This window comes from Furipterus horrens, unplaced genomic scaffold (assembly GCF_987537825.1).
Source record: "Furipterus horrens unplaced genomic scaffold, mFurHor1.1.pri manual_scaffold_2, whole genome shotgun sequence".
Taxonomy (NCBI): Eukaryota; Metazoa; Chordata; class Mammalia; order Chiroptera; family Furipteridae; genus Furipterus; species Furipterus horrens.
The window spans coordinates 59518861-59539953 of record NW_028327172.1 but is presented as its reverse complement, the minus strand read 5'-3'; the positions used below and the strand labels follow the sequence as shown (position 1 = coordinate 59539953).

General features: G+C 36.7%; 1 protein-coding gene across 3 annotated transcripts in view; it reads left to right on the top strand.

Moving 5' to 3' along the window:
* HIKESHI (heat shock protein nuclear import factor hikeshi) overlaps positions 1 to 21093 on the top strand; it is a 34595-nt gene that overhangs the window by 1753 nt on the left and 11749 nt on the right. For all 3 annotated transcript variants that reach the window (XM_090267809.1, XM_090267807.1, XM_090267808.1), the window contains exon 2: positions 1998 to 2235. In XM_090267809.1, the coding sequence (XP_090123935.1) occupies positions 2085 to 2235 (151 nt within the window). In that variant the 5' untranslated portion in view covers positions 1998 to 2084. The remainder of the gene's footprint in view (positions 1 to 1997; positions 2236 to 21093) is intronic.

Below are 21093 nucleotides of genomic sequence, written 5' to 3'. Positions count from 1 at the left end.
CCACAGCAAGAGCTATGTACCTGTTTTCTTAAGGTCAATGATTAAAGTATCGTAATCCAGATGTACAGAATGTCTGATGCCTTATACAGAGTTGACCTTTAAGAAATACATATTTTGCCAAATTATTTCAAGACTTGTATCATAATTCCATATGCCTTTTAATATGTGCATGTCAAAACATGGTGAAATTGCATAGAATACTGATACAGGCAGTTTGGTTTACATTTATGTTCTTTCTGTGTTTCTTTATGTTTAAACCAAAGGGTTTTTGTGTTGAAAAACTTCAGAAGAGGGAATCAGCTTGACTTTTTAAGAACATTCATCCTTGGTCTTTTGGGAATAATTTTAGGGCAATTGATAATTACTTTACATTGATACATAGATGCAGTTACATAGCAGTATATTGGTGAATAGAAAGGCAATAGCAATTAAAAACAAATAAAAACCTTAGAAAAGGTAAACTTTCCACAGCCTATTGACCATAGTTCACTCAAAATTTATACTTCTTTTTGCTGGATATGGTATAGGAATTAGCAATAATTTTCTTAAAAATGAATTTTCTTTGTGAAAGATTCCTTAGGCTTCAAAATAAGATCTTATTCTATTGATGTTCAATTCTAGGACAGAAAATCCTAGACTCATTAGCAAATGAGTCAAGGAAACTTTTAAAAGTTTCCACTTAGCACATTCAAGGTAGAATTTTTATATTTTATATATGGTCTGTTCTTGTTATTGGGAGTTGTTTTATTCTATAAAGTCCCTGTGAGTGCTGAATCGGTAAATACTGAATTATTGTCCCTAGGGGAAATAGAGGGTTAGGTTCCTGCAAGCATCTGGTCTCAGTTTTATCAATCTTGTTTTATGTATGTTTCTGTTGAAAGGTATTTTATTTAATATGTATTATTGATTTGTTAATATTGGACTCTGCCAATAGCACTATAACTCATGTCTGAATGAAACTTACGTAACACCTTTTTTCTCAATAACGCACCTAACAGCCTTCTTGGGCTTAGGAGCACTATTTCAGCTCGGCCATTTTAAACAGTCAAATCACCAATGGAAATACAAACAAACATGGCACTAAATAATGACTTTGGGGTTATAAATATAGTGACTAGACAAATTAGCAAGTATGGAATATGCACATAATGAGGATTGACTCAGTACTTCTGGATTGCTTACCCATTTTAGTTACCTGAGGTTCTTTGGTAGTATGTTTTGAGCAACCTTTCATTAAAAAAAAAAAAAATTCAACTATTTATTATTTTATTTTTTTAAATCCTTACCTGAGGATATATTTCTTGACTTTAGAGAAAGAGGAAGAGGGGGTGGCGTGAGAGGGGGAGAGAGCGAGAGAGAGAAACATCTGTTGGTTGCCTCTTGTAGGCTTCAACCACCCCAACTGACCAGGGATTGAACTTGCAACCTAGGTATGTACCCTGACTGAAATCAATGGAACCGCAACCTTCTGGTGTATGGGATGGTTCTCCAACCAACTGAGCCACCTGGCCAGGGCACACAGCCTTTCATTTTTGTAACATTCTGAAGCTATAGTGATTTACGTTTGTAAGTAAAATCCTTCCAGCAGATTTCTGAAATAATTTGTTATATTTTTAAAAGATTACATTAATGAAATTATTTTAAGGCTAAGTATTTTGGATTTCTTATTTTTAAAAGTATTTCTAAGTTTTCAATTACAGTTGACATGCAGTATCGTTTTTAGGTATATAACATAGTGACACCATATATAGTTATTAACAATATTATTGACTATATTCCCTTTGCTGTACTTTGTATCCTGTGTTTTAATAGGATTCATTATTAATATTAGAATTCTAATAGACTTGTTAATTTTATAATTAGTCTCAGATTAACCCAAAGTTATACTTGGTATAATGGCTATAATTGACTATACTTTGTGACAGCTTATAGCAATACTGTAAGTGTTATAAAAACTCATCAAACTGTTGCACTAAGATAAGTTTCTTATTTTCTAGGTGCAAACAGTTGCACAGCAAGTGGCAGAAGATAAATTTGTTTTTGACTTGCCTGATTATGAAAATATCAACCATGTTGTGGTATTTATGCTGGGAACAATCCCATTTCCTGAGGGAATGGGAGGATCTGTCTACTTTTCCTATCCTGATTCAAATGGAATGCCGGTATGGCAACTCCTAGGATTTCTCACGAATGGGAAACCAAGTGCCATCTTCAAAATTTCAGGTCTTAAATCTGGTAAGAATAATATATTTGAAGTAGTTTCATAATTAAACTGTTTTCTTACACAGCATACTGTAGCATATGGCTTTTAAAAAACTTCATTATATTTTTTCTGGTTGCTAAAGTAATACATAATATTTTTTTAAAAAGGTGATCCTGAACCATTTGAAAAATAATAATTGAAAGGCCTTAATTAGCTCCTCATACCTCCGTCCTCTGCCCTTGGAGAGAAGCACTCAGTCTTGTTCTCTTTGTATGTTGTATTCCATTGTAAAGGAATTTTTCTGAATTAATGGGTGTTTTAATAAATAAGGAGAGGAATCTTGTCACAATTTGTAATATGCATATCTGTGTTTTAACTAAACAGATAAACCAAATAGACTTGTACAGGAAGTAAAATGAAAGTCATTTTTTTTCTATGAAGATGTTTAAACTCTTAGGTTGATTACCCCTTCTGTTGGTTGTATTGGTGTTGTATATTTTAGAGCTTAAAGGGACATAATCCTTGCTTTGATGCTTCTTAGTTATTTTGTGAAGAAATGTGAGAATAAAACTAGGTACCATTTACTTACATTTAATCCCTGGTTCCCATGAAAATCAAGATGAAAACAGACATAGAGAGTCTTAGAATGTAAAAATACATTCTCCTAGAAATTGTTTATGGAGTCCAAGCAAAAATATATTTAGGTAACATTTATTTATTTATTTATTTTAAGTATATTTTATTGACTATGTTGTTACTATAGTTCCAGTTTTTTTCTCCTTTGCGCCCCTCCACCCAGTACCCCTATTCCCTCCAGCAATCCCACCCCCTTAGTTCATGTCCATGGGTCATGCATATAAGTTCTTTGGCTTCACCCTTTCCTATATTATTCTTAACACGTTGCGTACTGGGGTATTTAAATGGGGTATTTGAATGCCTTTTAGAAATGACGAGAATTCTCGCTACCCATACGCAACGTGTTAACATCCCCCTGTCTATTTTGTAACAACCGATTATGCTTCTTAGTCCCTGCACCATTTCCCCATTTGTCCCCCTCCCTCCTCCCAGCGGATAACCCTCCAAATGATCCCCATACCTATGATTCTGTTTCTGTTCTTGTTTGCTTAGTTGGATTTTGTTTTTATGTTTTAGATTTAGTTGTTGATAGTTGTGAGTTTATTGTCATTTTAGTGTTCATAGTTTTGATCTTCTTTTTCTTAAGTAAGTCCCTTTGAGATTTCATATAATAATGGCTTGGTGATAATGAGCTCCTTTAGCTTCACCTTGTCTGGAAAGCACTTCAGCTGCCCTTCCATTCCAAATGATAGCCTTACTGGATAGAGTACTCTTGGTTGCAGGTTGCCTTTCATCACGTCAAATACTGCTTGCCAGTTCCTTCCTGCCTGCAAAGTGTCCTCTGAGAAATCAGCTGATAGTCTTATAGGCATCCCCCTGTAGGCAACTCTCCGCCTGTCTCTTGCTGCCCCCAGGACTCTGTCTTTACTTTTCACCTTTGGCATCTCAATCATGATGCGTCCTGGTGTGGACCCCTCTGGGTCCAGCTCGCCTGGGACCTTCCGTGCTTTCCGGACCTATATGTCCATCTCCTTCCCCAAATTTGGGAAGTTTTTCTCATTTTTTTCAATTCTTGCTTCCTCATTCTGCACTGGTTGACTGTTTTTTTCTTCCTTATGTTCCAAATAATTGATTTGAACCCTGGTTTCCTTCCCTTCACCATTGGTTTTGTGTGGATTTTCCTCTGTTTCACTTAGCATAACCTTCACTTGTCTTATGCGTTTGCCGTACTCAAGCATATCTGTCAAGCCTGTAAGCATCTTTATCACCAGTGTTTTGAATTCTGCTTCTGTTAGGTTGTCTTATCTCCTCATCTGTTAGGTTGGCTATCTCCTCATCGCTTAGTTCTCCCACTGGAACCTTGATTCCGTTCCCCTTTTTGGGCCTCACTTCTCTGTCTCATTCTGACAGGCTCCTGTGTTTGTTTGCCTCTGCATCCCAGGTAGAGCTGTCGCTCCTGTTACGTTGTAAGGGGCAGAGCCTTAGGGCCTCGTCAGTGCAGGGCAACCTGTTTCACCACGTTGTGGCGCTGTATGTGGGGGAGGGGTTTGAGAGGGAACAGTGCTGCCTGCCTAGCACTCACCCCTTTTCCAGGCACCCCTCACACTTGCGCACCGGACTGGTGCTCCTCTCACTGCTGCCCTGGCCGTTGTTCCCAGAGTGGGTGGGTCTGTGGATGTTCTAGGACCGTGGGGGCCCTTTAAATAAGCGGACTCTGCTGAGACTGGTAGTTTCTGCCTCCACCCCAACCCACACTGGTCTGCACAGTCAGAAGCAATGAGGCTTGATTTTCCCTGATGCTGGGACCATGAGCTTGCGTGCAGTCTGGTCAGGAGCTGGGAACGCTCCCCAGGTGTCCCTCCTGACTTTTTAAAATGTGTGACTGCGCTTTCTGCAGGCCTGCTGCTGCCGCAGCCCCCACACCACCTCCTCTCTGCCTCGTCTCTGTCTCTCTTACCTTCTGGATGAGTATTTCTTCTTTATATCTTTGTTGGACTTCCATTCAGTTTGATTTTCTGGAACTTCTGGTTGTTTCTAGTTTTGAGGTAGTTGTATTCCTTCTTAGTTGTGGAGGGAGATGCAGCATGTCTGTCTATACCTCCATTGTGGCCGGAAGTCACATTTATTTATTTAACAAACATTAGGGTATCTATTGTTGGGATTTAAAGGTATTAAGTTGTTGCCTGAGATAACTGACATTCTTATAAACGAAGATACGTAGTTCTGTAGACCAGTAATTAGAAGGGTATAAAGTAAAAACGGATGTTTGTACAAAGTGCTGAGAGAGAATAGGAAAGAAAACAATTACAGTAACTCCTAAGTGTGTTAGAAAAGGTTTCCTAGAGAAGGTGATATTGGACCACTTGGGAAGATAAGTAGGAGTTTGTCAGGTCTGTTGGGCATTCTTTTCTAGGTGGGGGAAATATGGATATAATGTTGAAAGTTTGAAAGCATGGTGTACTCAGAGTGGCACAGGCAGGGTGTATCATGTAAAGCTTTATGTATCACACTGACTCATTTGAATTTAATAAGTCAGCAATTTTTATTTTTAACATGTTTAGATCTTGGACTTGATATTATTATAAAAAGTATGTGTTATGTGATAACAACAATAAAAATTTTGGAAGTACTCTGAAACCCATCCTTGTATCTCTCCCCATAAAGAACTGCTCTTATAGATATAGAGGAGCCAGTAAACAATATGGGTAGGAGAATGATATGATCAAATTATCTTTTTAGTCTGAGGACTGTGAAGAATGAACTGGAGCAGTTTTGGCCAGGTGGACTTTTGGCTGCTAATATTTTATGTGTTTGAAATTGTACAGGAAGAAATGGGAGAGGGTAATATTTAAAGCTAAAAATTGTTTAAGGTTGATAAGGAATCCTAATCTCTAGATTCAGATGCGACAAATCCGTAGAGTCCATCTGAATGAGTATTCCATGAGATAAGTATCTGGAATCCCTAAGGAAGTTGTTCTCAAAGCCTCATTGCCTGATCAACAGCATCAGCATAAGCAGTGCCTGGGAATTTGCTGAAAATGTATATTCTTGGTAGGATCCCAGATGTACTGAATCAGAAACTGCGTGACATCCACCTGTCTGTATTTAAATAAGTTCCCTAAGTGTTTGTGCTACATGCTAACGTTTGGGAACCAATGTCCTAGGGCATCCACTTTGTGTAATGAATTAATGCCTCTTTTACATATTGCATAGTATTAGTTCTGAACAATCTTTAGGGGAATTAACAAAATAGTCTCACCACTGTTTTTCTTCTTTGTGGCTGTACCTATAAATACCAAATAGTCTATAAGTAGAAAAAACATAAATAGACAATTCAATACATTCTCGTGAAATTACTAGACATATATGAAGAGAAAATAATAAAGGAACCAGAGAGATAAGACAAGTAATTTATAACTGTACAGCAATTAGTTTAGTGGATATATCAAGAGCATGAATAGAGATAAAAAATCAGATTACTATCGTCAGTGTGCCAAGGAAAAATAAAATAATTCTGAAAACTGTCATTTTAAAATGAAGAAGTAAATGTATTTTCAAATGGAGATAAGAGTTTATTACTCACAGACCGTTACTAAAAGAATTACTAAAGTATTTGTACTTATAGAAGGAAATTGAACCCAGAATGTAAAAGAGGATAGAAGACCCTAAGTTAGCAAAGAAATTGGTAAACATGTAGACAAATCCGGAGAACCTGATTTTATAAAACAATACAATAAATCACAATTAAATACTGGACTAGAAAACAGTGCATATGACAGGAGGAGTAGTGATCTGAGTTAAAGCTTTTTGAGGTGCTTTTGTTTAGAAAGAGTAATAATGTGTTTTGTTAAAATTTTGATATATGTATATACCTGAAAAACCATCACTACAATCAAGATGATGAATATATCTGTCTCTCCTAAATGTTTCCTAGGGCTTCTTTGTAATTCCCTTTCCTATCTCTGCCTTCACCCTAAGCAACTACTGATCTGCTTTCTGTCACTAAAATACTTAGCATTTTCTATAGTTTCATATAAATGGAATACAGTATGTACTCTTTTTTTTTTTTTAACCTGGCTTCTTTCAGCATAAGTATTTTAGAGTCATATTGTAGTGTGTATCAGTAATTTGCTCCATTTTATTGCTGGGTAGTATTCCATTGGTGGATCTACCACAACTTGTTTATCCATTTACCTGCTGATGGACATTTAGATTGTTTCAAGTTTTGGCGCATAAAGTTGCTAGAAAGATTCGTGTGGACATATGCTTTCATTTCTCTTAGGTAAATACCTAGGAGTGCAGTGGCTGGATCATATGGTACTTGCCTATATAACTTTTTAAGAAACTGTAAGATTATTTTGTGGGGGGAAAGTAGTTTCCTATAAGGTCAAAAGCATTTTATATGACCCTTAGCACATGTCACCTAATACAGGAAACTAATGAACAACACAAGCAAAATAGAACCAGAGGCATGTAAACAAGAAGCAGACTGACAATGACCAGAGGGGAGGCAGGGAGGGGAAAGAGAAGGGGGTAAAGAAGAGAGAAGGGTCTAGTCAGGGAGCTAGTATAAATGACCCCTGGGCATGGACAACAGGGTGGGGACTGACTGTGGGAGAGAGGGGAGGTGGGCGGGGCAGGGGAGAGTAATGGGGTTACAAATGGGACAAAACTGTAATAGTAAAACAATTAAAAAAAAAACAAACTGCCAAACTATTTTGCAACATGTTCTATTTTACATTTTAACCAGCAACTTGGTTTGGTTAGTTTTAGGTGTTCTACTAGGTGTGTAGTAGTATCCCATTGTGTTTTAAATTTGCGGTTTCCTAATACTAATGCTGTTGAGCTTTCTTTCCATATGCTTATTTGCTCTCTCTATATCTTCCTTGATATGATGTCTGTTTAGATCTTTTGCCTGTTTTTTTTAAATTGGATTGTTTTCTTTCTGTTGAGTTTGGAGAGTTCTGTATATATTCTTGATACAAATTATTTGTAAAATACATGATTTGAAAATATTTTTTCTAGTCTTTTAACAGTGTCTTTTGTAGAGCAGAAGTTTTTAATTTTGATGAAGTTCAGTTGTTTGTTTTTTTTAAATAATTTGTTTGTTTATTTTTAGAGAGAGGGGAAAGGAGAAAGAGAGGGAGAGAAACATCACTGTGTGGTTGCCTCTCACTCGCGCCCCCAACTGGGGACTTGATGTGCAACCTAGTCATGTGCCCTGACTGGGAATCGAACCAGTGACACTTGGCTTGCAGGCCGACACTCAATCCACTGAGCAACAGCAGCCAGGGTGAAGTTCAGTTTTTTAATTTGTTCTTTTCTGGGTTGTGCCTTTGGTGTTGTAAGAAATCTGCCTAATGCAAGGTCACAAAGGTTTTCTCCTAGAATTTTTTTAGTTTTAGATTTTACATTTATATCTGGGATCCAATTTGAATTTTTAGTGCAAGGTATGGATTGATGTTCAATTTCTTTTTTTTTTTTTTTGCAAATGGATAGCAAACTGTTCTAGTATCATTTGTTGAAATGATGACACATTTTTCTGCATCCATCATCAAGCATGTTCACTTGATATTCACTTGGGAGCTCTTAAACTGCTCTGTTTAAAAGTAAAATATAAATATACACAAGTGAGTATTTATGAGTATGTATTGATTTAAAAAGGAAAGAAAGAAATGGAAATAGATACTATATATTTTTTTTTAACTAAATCACTAGTTGAAAAAATATTAGTAGATTATGTGGATACTGGTAAATATAGTAATAAGCAATACAGGAAGAGGAGCAACTAATTTGGGGGAGGAGAGAGAGAGAGATTTTTACTTTGGATTTGAGGTTCCTGTGGAACATGATAATAGTGCCTTCAATATCAAGTGGTAGATTTGTTTGTATAGCAATAGGCCAGTAGTCAGCTGTTAACCTTTTGCATAGGCTTATTTTGTACCTAGCCACGTATGCATTGATTAAGGTTTATATTGGCCACCAGCCAGTAGACCAGTACCCATTGGTTTTTGGAGACAGACCAATTAAGTTGTTGGTTTAAATGTCCCAACCTTATACTCTTTTCCTTTGCCCTAGCTCTGCCAACATTTTGAGTTGGGGAAGGGGTACAACATGTCTATTATTTATGATCATCAGTCACTATACGCCCTGCAGAGATTCTTTGGGAATAGTGAAAAGTGCTTTCTCCTATCCTTTATGCATTGTCTTAGTCTGTCTTTTTCCTTTTCTCTTGTGACACCAGACAGGTTAGGGGTTGGGGAGGGGGTGGGCATTCTGAGATCATAAGAAGATTCATCCAGCCCTGGCTTCTGTGGCTCAGTGGATTGAGTTCTGGCCTGAGAACCAATGGGTCACCGGTTTGATTCCCAGTCAAGGCACATGCCTGGATTGTGGGCCAGGTCCTCAGTTGGGGATGTGCAGAGGCAACCACACATTGATGTTCCTCATCCTCTTTCTCCCTCCCTTCCCCTCTCTAAAAATAAATAAAATCTAAAAAAAAAAAGTCTTCCAATCTGGAGAAAATTCAGCAATCAAAAATGAGTTAATCAGCCTGGGCTAAGTAGTTCAATTAGATAGGGCGTAGTCCCGATACACCAAAGTGGGTTCCATCCCAAGTCAGGGCACATAAAAGAATCAGTCAGTGAATACATACATAAGTGGAACCACAAAATCAGTGTCTCTGTCTTTCTGTCTCTCCCTCCTCCTCCCCTTCCCTCTTCTCTTTCCCGTCCCTCCCTCCCTCTCTCCCCTGCCCCTCCCTTCCTCCCTCCCTTTCTAAAATCAATAAATAAAATTTTAAAAAATGAGTTAATCAAATTGCTCTAACCAAAACTTTAACAGTAATACTTACTCAGATATGTTTTCTGTTGTGGAATTAGATAAAACAGTCCAAAACATAATTCCAGAGTAATATTTGAGCCAGTGTGGGATAGTGGTTATTTCCATTATGATAATTACTAGTTCTTTTATTCTACTGTCTTTTAAAAAATAAATGATTCTCATCATTTCCATTATAATATGGCTATTAATAGCTTAATAGCTGTATCTATAACAACAAAATTTCAATGTAGTATTTGTAATGGGTAAAGCACATGCTTTATTAAAAAAAGCCGAAAATATTTAGAGACAGTGCATATCAATATTAAACAAATTATGAAATGCTGTTAAAATGTTTTGGGTGGTTTTTTTGGAGTGTTTTGGAAAAGCACTTTTTAGATGTTGAAAGTATTAGAATTCTTAATTTGTGTAAAAGATTGGACTTGTTATCATATTAGGGAATAGTGTATTAGAATATAAGAATAGGTAAACTTGTAATAGATGTATATTTTTAAACCTTTGAGGTGCCTAACTTTATTATATTGAGCAAACCCAGCTAGCTAGCACATCAGGGTGGGAGAGAGGCCTATTGAAGTAACTTCAGGCAATTGTGATTGAACTGAGAATTTATTAAGTAACAAATCTAGCAGAATTTTATGGGAGTAGGGAGGGTAGAAGTTTAGTTTAAAGTGAAGCAGACTTCATTGTAAGAAGCTGTGGCAGTGTTTGCAGTTCTCTGATAAATGATGAACAGATTTCTTCACTTTCACAGGACTTTAAGTTGGGGAAGAGCTTTGATGGTAGAATTGCACTTGGTATGGGGGTCTTGAAATCAGTTACTGTGAGTTATTTTGATTGTGAGAAAATTCTTTGTGACTCTTGGGTTCTGGAAAGGAGTTATGATAAGTACATTTTTAGGCTGATGCTGAAATAATTAGGTGATGGGCAAGAATTAGAATAGGACTAAATACGAAAATATAAAAGGAGGGGTTTGATATTAAGAAACAAGAAGGAACTTCCTTTTCTCCCTCCCTACATGGTCTATAGAAATCCTTAAAAAGGCACAAGCTTAGGAGTTACAATTTGGTGGTTAGAGAATTTGAGAAATTTAAATGGGTCTTATAATTTGTCTTTAGGTGCTGTCCATGGACTTTATAATGTGGAAGAGACATTTAACCAAAAATTTAGTAAAAATTATTAAATACTGGCAATTCTATATAAAGAGACCATTCGTTGCTTTATAGGAATTGTATGCAAACTCAAATTAGCACATAAAGGGAATATTAACAAAAATAAAATTTGTATGGATCTTCTGTTTTAAAAAATAAGTAGCTATATGTCTTTTGCTATATCATGATTTTTAAGTTGTCTTATTTATATATTGTGAAAGCTTGGGAAATATACCAAGAATTACTTTGGGCATTTCCATTAAATAAATTAGAGGAGAAAAAAGTACCTGTTTATGTTGTTAAAACTTTGTTGTAGATCTCATTCCTCAAGTAAATATTGAACAGTTACTTCATTTAGCTCATACTTTTCAGATTGATGATTGCTCTCAGTAGGGTCTTGTATGTGTGTGTGCATGTTAAAATCACTTCAAGACAGTGCTGAAAGGAAATACGTTAGAGTTGAAATAACTGAAAATGGATCTGGAGCATGAAGTTGAAATGTGAATAGGTTTGGATGGGATGGAAGTGGAAGGATGGTAATTGCGTTTGGAGATATCAAAATCATAAAAATATTCACTGCACCTTCAAGTGACAGTGAAGAGAAGGCTTTTAAAGGTGGCATGACAGGCTCCTGTTTGGAAGCTACAGGGTGTGGGGTTAGATTTTAAGGTTTTATTTTAAGGTTTTAAAGGTAAAGTGGAGACTTGTGTGATGGTCATACAGTGTGGAGTTTTAATTTTTTTTTTTTCTGGTAGTCAAGTGTTTGAGTAAGAGAATAATATTATTAAAAATGTTATTTTAGGAAAATCATTGTCTGGGATGGCCTGGAGAGAGTTGTTGAGATAAGAGCCAGGAAAGTCTGCTACAAAGATTTTATAATGCTTGAAGGATGAAGGAAAGGGTAACATATTGAATATCTGCAATACACCGTGCAAGGCTTTCATGTGCATTACCTTTTTCATCTTTAACAACAACATTCAGAAGTAGTTATTATCAGCCTCTGGTTTTCGAGAGGTTACATGTCACAGGGGCCCTGGCTGGTTTAGCTCAGTGGATTGAGCGTCGGCCTGCGAGCTAAGTGTCGCTGGTTCGATCTTCCAGTCAGGGCACATCAGAGAAGGAAAACTCTGACTCCAAAAAACCTCCGCTGCCTTGCGGCATACCTCTTCGGGGGAAAGGCTAAGGGAGTAAACCCCGACAGAAAATCCGGAGCCGGAGTCCCTAAGGCGGTTTGACGTTGTAGTCAACACCGGCAACTCCTGCGGCGCACCTGAAGCCAAGCTGTATCGACTCCGTCTTTCCCTTGGACCCTTCAGCTGCGAAGAGAGGGGGGGTCTGCTGCTTGGGCAACAGCAGACCCTCCATATCACCCTGCCCAGGCTCTGTAGCTTCAGCGTCATCGCACTTGATTCAACACGGGAGGAGACAGATACCATGTCACTCCCGAGTCGGACTGCACAACCATTTTCGGCGGTGCAGATAGACTCTTAAGAAGCTACACCATCGTCTCTCGAGACGGACGGCTGCCGACGACGATTTTTTTTACCAAGGGTGAACCTACATCGACACATTGTAAGTACCCATAGTCCACTGTTTACCTTAAGGTTCACTTTTGCTGTTGTAGATTCTGTGGGTATGGACAAAAGTATATCGTCGTCGTCGGCAGCCGTCCGTCTCGAGAGACGATGGTGTAGCTTCTTAAGAGTCTATCTGCACTGCCGAGAATGGCTGTGCAGTCCGACTCGGGAGTGACATGGTAGTATCTGTCTCCTCCCGTGTTGAATCGACATCTTGCGATGACGCTGAAGCTACAGAGCCTGGGCAGGGTGATATGGAGGGTCTGCTGTTGCCCATGCAGCAGACCCCCCCTCTCTTCGCAGCTGAAGGGCCCAAGGGAAAGACGGAGTCAATACAGCTTGGCTTCAGGTGCGCCGCAGGAGTTGCCGGTGTTGACTACAACGTCAAACCGCCTTAGGGACTCCGGCTCCGGATTTTCTGTCGGGGTTTACTCCCTTAGCCTTTCCCCTGAAGAGGTATGCCGCAAGGCAGCGGAGGTTTTTTGGAGTCAGAGTTTTCCTTCTCTGAGACAAAAGTATAACAGTATAATGTATTCATAATTCTAATATCATAGAGTATTACCACTGTCCAGAAGTCCTCTGTGCTCTGCCTATTCATTGCCTCACCCTGTCCCTACTCCCAGCAACCAATGATTTTTTGTTTTGACTCCATAGTTTTGCCTTTTCCAGAATGTCATATAGTTGGCATCATGCAGTATGCAGGGTTTTCACATTGGTGTCTTTCACTTAATAAAATGCATTTAAGGTTCTAACATGTCTTTTCATGGCTTGATAGCTCATTTCTTTTTAATCCTCAATAATATTCCATTATCTGGATATACCACAGTTTATCCATTCACTTACTAAGGGAGATCTTGGTTCCTTCCAAGTTTTGAGAATTATGAATAGAGCTGCTATAAACACCCATATGTAGGTTTTTGTGTGCACAGATGTTTTTCAACTCCTTTGGGTAAATACCAAGAAGTACAATTGCTGGATCATACGGTAAAAGTATATTTAGTTTTATAAGAAACTGCCAAAGTGGCTATATCATTTTACATTTCTATCAGCAACGAGTGAGAGTTCCTGTTGTTCCACATACTTGTCGGTATTTGGTGGTGGTGAACAACTGATTTTTGTATAGTGACTGTATCCTGAAGGATGAAGGGAAGGTAGCGACAGGAGTGGGGAAAAGTGAGTTTACAGTTGTGAATACATGTAACGCAGTGTTTATTCTTGTATTCTTGTTTATTACAACCCTAAACCTACGTTTGCCCTCCTCTGGGTGTAGAATATCTTGCTAAACTCCCTTATTAGTTCTGGTAGCTTCCTAGAGTTTTCTATATAGATAATCATAATGTCTCTGGAAAGGACTTTTTACTTTTTTCCTTCCAACTTTTATGCCTTTTTAAAATTTAGAGAGAGGGGAAGGGAGGCAGAAAGAGGGAGAAACATTAATAGGTTGCCTCTTTCATACCTCCAACCAAGGACCTGACCTGCAACTCAAACATGTGCCCTGACTAGAATTGAACTGGCAACCTTTCTTTTTGCAGGATGATGTCCATGGGGCCCACTGAGCTACACCAGTCAGGGCCCTTTTATTTCTTTTTACTGAATTGCCCTGGCCTTCGAGCACCATGTTGAATACAAGTAATAAAAGACATAGCAATTGTTCTCTCTTCCTCTATTTTATGAGCGGGCAGGATTGATGAATTGGCCATTTCATCAATATGAAATGCCCTTTATTCTGGTAATGCTCCTGACTTGAAGTCTACTTTGTCTAATATTTATACAGCTTTTCCAGCATTCTTATGATGAGTGGTCACAGTATATAGTTAGGTGCTGCCTCTGTTTTTTTAATCTCTTCTTACAATCTCTGCCTTTTAAATGAATTGTTTAGTCTATAAATATTTAATCTTATTAATATAGTAATTTAAAAATTACCTTTATGTTCCTTTTTTTACTTTTTCGGGCAGCTTCTTTTGGATTAATTTTAAATTCTTCTGTTGGTTTTTTAGTCATCTACCTTTGCATTAGCTTTTTAGTGGTTCCTCTGGGGATTATGGTAGATTATGCTGCATTGCTAACTTTCCACAATGTACTGTGAATTAATATTAACAGACATCTATGTTTAACAATTATGACCCTAGATTTGGTCATTTTTATAGGGCTTCATCTTCCGTTTTTCTTGCTATGTCAACCTACTTGGTGAAATTCTGAATATAATGACAAAAACCTTAAGACAAAAATCACATCTTGGTGATTTATTTTGTATTAAAGATACTTATCTCCATTCTCATCTTCCTACCAATGTTCAACATTGTAACTCCTTAATAGCATATGAGAGTCAGATATGGACAATAGGGAGCCAAAAGGACTGTTATAAATACTTTTGCTATGTTCCTCAAAGGTCAGAATTTTCAGATATTTCGGTGCAGAGGCAAGGATTATTTACTCACCTTTGCTTTGATCTATCTGGTCTAAAGAAGCATTTCACAATCAGCTTCAGGTTGTACTGGGAATTTTCTCAATGGCTTGCTTTTTTAATGTTCTCAATGATGTTCTTTGGGAGATAGGATGCTTTTCTTGATGTTTGTCCTTAACACAGAGGTATCTAATTAGAAATCTATTTTCCATAAACATTTAAGTATTTCTAGTTCCCTTATATTAGTATTGTCAGACCTTGCAGTGCTTTTTGAAATTTTTTCTTAAAATCCTTACCCAACTTCTGAAAGCAGTATCTGTTCTTAGTAGTATCATTAAACTGTAAGATGCGTAAGAATACTCGACATTGATCTAGTAGGTCAACTGAGCGCTGATGTCTACTTATTTTAAAATATTTTATTTATTTTTAGAGAGAGGGGAAGGGAGGGAGAAAGAGAGGGAGAGAAACATCAATGTGTGGTTGCCTCTTGTGCGCCCCCAGTTTGGAACTTGGCCTGCAACCCAGGCATATACCCTGACTGGGAATCAAACTGGCGACTTTTTGGTTTGAGACTGATGCTCAATCCACTGAGCCACACCAGCCAGAGCTGGTTTCTGCTTATAATCACTTAAACTGATAAAACCCATAACAACTGAATTATGAGACTTCATGTAATGTGAAATTTACTAAGTTTTGGTTCATCGTGTATAAGGAACATGAGTATATCTTTTAAATTAATGTTTGAAATTTTGATTCTGAAATTGGAAGGTGGAAGCAGTTTCTTACCAAAAATATGTAACTGATTTTATATTATACACATTTATATGCATATGTCTTTCAAAGATCAATATTTGTAGAGTTCATATACTATTTGAAGAGTTTTTTAAAGCCACATCTACATATTTTTTCATATACACAAAGTTCAACTTAAAACCTTCCTTTTCTCTGTAGGTTAAATAATTGTAAAGTGTTTCAAGAGCCAGTGAGGAAATGGCTCAGTGCCTCAGTCAGGGAGAAGTCCAGTAACGTCTGCAATGGAGAATTATGTGGAGATGGGAATCAGAAGAGGCCAAGATTGGAAGAGCAGGTGGGGGAGTAGGACATTAGGTCAGATAAAATAAAAACACTTATGTGAAACTTAACAAATATTTTTTTATTGTATTTGTAGCACTTTAATATGTGATTGTACTTAATAGAAGAATAAGAAATAGTTTATCAAATTACCTGTGGTCTAAAGAACAGGGGTTATATATATTCATGTCAATAATGAATGTGGTAGTGCTTTGTAGAATATTCTTGTTATGAGAAAAGACTAATTAGTATTTTATGTTTCAGGCCTTCGGAGTAAATGAGGCATCTTATGGTAGGGTCTCACCTTATTTATTTATTTATTTATTTTTGCCAAGGACCTACTGTGAGGTTGTGTTAGTTTGGAATGAAATTCTAAAATCAATTCTGATATTTTGATTTTTTTTGCTTTAGAAATTTAAAACAACTTCATTTTGAAATAATTGTATAATTAGAGAAAAATTATAAGAATAATATAAAGAATTTTTTACATACCTCTCCCACATTCATCAGTTTTGCTACGTTATTTATCATTTTGGAGTGTGTGTGTGTGTGTGTGTGTGTATATGTGTATTTTTCCCCTGGAACTTTTGAGAATAACTTGTAAACATAAGGCCCTTTACTCTTAAATACATTAGCATATATTTCCTAGAACAAATGTATTCTCTTATATAATGACAGTGTAATTATCATAGTCAGCAAATTGAATAGACTATTCTTGTCTAAAACAGTGTTTATTAAATTTTTGCCAGTTTTTCCAGTAATGCCTTTTATAACAATTCCCCCTCTCCTTTCATCTAGGATCCAGTAGGATCATGCACATTTCTTTAAGTGTTCAGTCTGCCACAATTGTTCAGGCTTTCTTTGTATTTCATGATACTGACATGAAAAATACTCATGGAAAAAAAAGCTTAGCACCAAAGGAATTTTTAAGGAATGTTAAAATTAAAGTTTTTCTTATAAATCATTGTTTGAATTCCTTTTTTATAATTCTGCTCTTTTCTTTTTGGGCTTGCTGCCATATTTTAATGTCATTGCTTTGGCTTTCTCTATATACGTATATATGGTCTCCTTTCATTTAGCTTAGTTGCCAGGAATGTATTGAGTTGGCCAAGAAGTTTGTTGATTTTTTCCATAAGATGGCTCTAGTAGTGCTTAGTTGTCTTTAACTTCATTGGAAACAATTTTGTTATTGTATTGTGACAGTTGTCATATAGCATGCATTAAAAAACACCAAAATTGGTGAAATTCTATGTATCCATTTTAATATTGAAAATGGAAGAAGATATGCAACATTTTCAGCATATTATGCTTTATTACTTTAAGAAAGGTAAAAATGCAACTGAAACTCAATAAAAGATTTGTGCAGCCCTGGTTGGTGTGGCTGAATGGATTGAATACTGGCCTTTGCACCAAAAGATTGCTGGTTCAATTCCCGGTTAGGGCACATGCTTGAGTTTCAGGCCAGGTGCCCAGCTGGGGGCATGCGAGAGGCAACCTCTTGATGTTTCTATCTGCACATCGATGTTTCTCTCCCTCTCTTTTTCCCTCCCTTCTCTAAAAATAAATCAATAAGATCTTAAAAAAAAAAAAGGTTTGTGCAGTGTATGGAGAAGGTGTTGTGACTGATTGAATGTGTCAGAAGTGGTTTGTGAAGTTTCATGCTTGAGATTTTGTGCTGGATGATGCTTCATGGTCAGGCAGACCAGTTGAAATTGATAGTGATCAAATCGAGACCTTAACTGAGAATAATCAATGGTATGTCACACGGGAGATAGGCGACATACTCCAAATATCCAAATCAGTGAAATTATTGGTGAAAAATGTGTCATTTATTTTATGGAGAAAGCTAAGTGGACATTTTGACCAACCCAGTACATTTAAACTTACTCAAGTTTTCATTTTAAAAATGGTTTAAGCTAGTCAAGGGGATTAGAAAGGACAAAAAAAGCTCAAGATGTTATTAGTACTCTATTGATATGAAGTGGAGCTAGTGAGCCAGAATGGGAACCTTTTACTTCCTGACATTTCTTGGTTTGCTTTCTTGTGAAATAAGTAATGAATTACAATCAGTTAAGAGTTTATACCATAGAATTTAGTATAAACAGGTAGGATAATGAACTGTAATAAGCATCAACTTTGGGGCTCGACAGACCTGTTATTTTATTTTATTTTATTTACTTCTAGATACAGGGGAAGGGAGGGAGAAAGAGAGGAAGAAGAACATCAATGTGTAGTTGCCTCTTGTACGCTTCCAACTAGAGACCTGGCCCACAACCCAGTCATGTGCCTTGAGTGGGAATCGAACCAGCAACCCTTTTGTTCTCAGGCTGGCGCTCAATCCACGGAGTTGCCCCAGTCAGGGCCAACAGACCTGTTTTAAATCTCAGCGATACTTGTTACTAGCTGGGTAGTCTTGACCGAGTTATTTTTATATTAGAGAAGAATTCAGGTAAAATGTACCTACAGTGCAAGTGTTTCTGTGAGCATTAGAGATAATGAGTGCAAAATGTAGAATAGTACTTGGTACATAGTTGGTGCTCATGGTTATTATGTTTTTATAAAATTAAAGACAGCTCTAGGAGGGATCTTAAAAATCACCCAGATAATGAAACCTGTGCAGAAAGGTTAAGTGATTGTTACTGCCCCATTAGAGTGTAAACTCCTTGAGGATACAGACTGTTTGTATCTTTTATGTTCTTTAGAGTATATAGAACATAGTGATGGACTTTAGATACTTGAAAAATACAGCTTGTTTAAATACATTTCAGACATCCAAATTTTAGACATATTACAATGTCAAATAAGTTAATCTTTTTATGTGATTTTATATATTGTTGATAAACCTTTGAGAGTCATATAGCTCTTACAGTATGAAGAGTGTAATTTCAGACTCGTCAAGCTATCAATGGAAATAAGAAAAGAGGTTTTAGAAATATATGGTGAGGCAAAAGTAGTTTACAGTTGTATGTGAAACAGTTTATTTTTGTATTATTACTTATTAATTATTGTATTATTTTCCATACAAACAGCAGTAAACCTAGTTTTGCCATATCCTGTATATATAACTTCTAAATATTTATAATGTATTTAATACTAAGAATGCTTTTAAGCAGGCATAATTAAGCTGTTTTTTTTAAAGATTCTATTTATCTATTTTTAGAGAGAGGGAAAGGGAGGGAGAAAGACAGGGAGAGAAACATCAAAGTGTGGTTGCCTCTCGTGAGCCCCCAATTGGGGGCCCAGCCCGCAACCCAGGCATGTGCCCTGGCTGGGAATATAACCAGTGACCCCCTGGTTTGCAGGTTGGCATTTAATCCACTGAGCCACACCAGCCAGGGCTAAGCTGTTTTTATATAGCTTTTTAGTATATGTCATATTCAAGTGCCACTTCAGAGTGAGTGACTTATTTTTGGCATAACTTTTCATTAGCCTTCCTCTCTTTGGTACTATGCACACCTATAGTGGCCTCACTTTTAGTTTTTTAGTTCCTTTTGGGGGGCACTTATAACTCTTAGAAAGATTGATACTTCGTGAACTTTATTCTTTTGTAGACGTCTTTCAAAGAACAAAGAGACCATTTACTTAGATATTGTAAAAACTCATTTTATCTTACCAGTTACTATATGGGTCCACTGGACTAGTTTTCTTATAATTCCCAGGAGCATTTGGGAATATGAGTGATCTTATTTTTCCTGCATCTTGCTATTTCATACAAGGAATTATTTTATAATTACTCATCATTTATTCTCAACTATGAAAAAAGAAGAGTTGAAATAATAAGAAACAGGAAGAATCGTGAATTACTTAGCGCAAAGGCTGGCCAACATTTTTGTAAAGGGTAAGGCAGTAAATATTTTAGGCTGTGTGGTCCACATATGGTCTCTGTGTCATGCTCTTCTTTAAACAACCCTTTAAAAAATATAAAAACCACTTTTATTCTTAGCATACAGAACATATTCAGTAAATGTTAGTATTGTACAAAAATAGGTCATGGGTCAGATTTAGCCTGTGTACCTTAGTTTGCCATAGCATTATCCCATAGTTTTCGTATTGTATTGTCCAAAGGATTATGTCATCTTTCAAGAAATATAAAAGGAGACTGGGGAAACCATCTTAATTGTATGCTTTTCACTTTTATTGAACAGAATTGGGAACTTATAATTTTTCATATTTTTTTATAATGGCTAAGAAAAAAAATTGACAGAAGAATAAGTTTCACAGTTATTGCATGAATCAGAAAATGAATAGGAAAGTAGCAGCTTTCTAGGCTGTAATGATGATGATGAAGTTGATCATAGAAGCAAAATCTCAGATTGTGAATCTTCAGATGATAACCTCTTAGGAGAATATTCTCAAACTAAAAAAAAAAGAAAAGAAAAGATTGAGGAGTATATTTCTAAGGACCAAAAGAAAATGGTATTCTTACCTATTTCATCATCATTCAACAAGGAGGAAGTAATCATACAATGTTTTGTGACAAAATCTTGGACATTGGTAAAAGAATGTATTCTTTTATTTTTGTGCTCCAAAATTGACTGGATACAGTGTGTAAGTGGACATTGAAGAACATTGGTATTCATATAAAGGCAATAGGTGTAGAAATGAAAATAAATTAATTGGATGAGTATTCTAAATGATGTTTATGTATCTAAAAGTGACAATGTTTTGCAACTTATGTGTTAAAGAAGTTGGCCATTCTTTTGTTAACAAATCCTGAGCCCTTAAAAGTTTGATTACATTTACACAATGGAAGATAACTTGGCTGTAAAAAGGAAGAAAATTTTACCTTTTGGGACAGCAAGGATGGACCTGGAGAACATTATGCTAAGTGAAATAAGCCAGTCAGAGAAGACAAGTACCATATGATTTTACTCATATGTGGAATCTAATGAACAAACTGAACTAACAAGCAAAAGAGAGACAGAAGCATTAGATGGAGAACAGATGAGAGCTCTGGGTAGGAGAGTGGTTAGAAGGTGAAGGGATTGAGCCAAAAGGGAAAAAGACCCATGAACATGGACAACAGTTGGTGATTGGGGTAGGGTGGAGGGGTGGATGGAGGTGGAAGAGGGTATAAGGGGGACAAATGATAATGGGAAAGATACAATAAAATGAAGTTTAAAAGAACACTAAGAAAAGAAAAAGTTTCAAAATTTCAAGGTTTCAGGTATTGCATATTGATAATGCAATTGCCAGAAAAAGAACCAGAAGTAATAATAAACTAAAACCTATTAGAAATGTGTTTAAAACCAGGAGTCAGATTTATAAAATGAA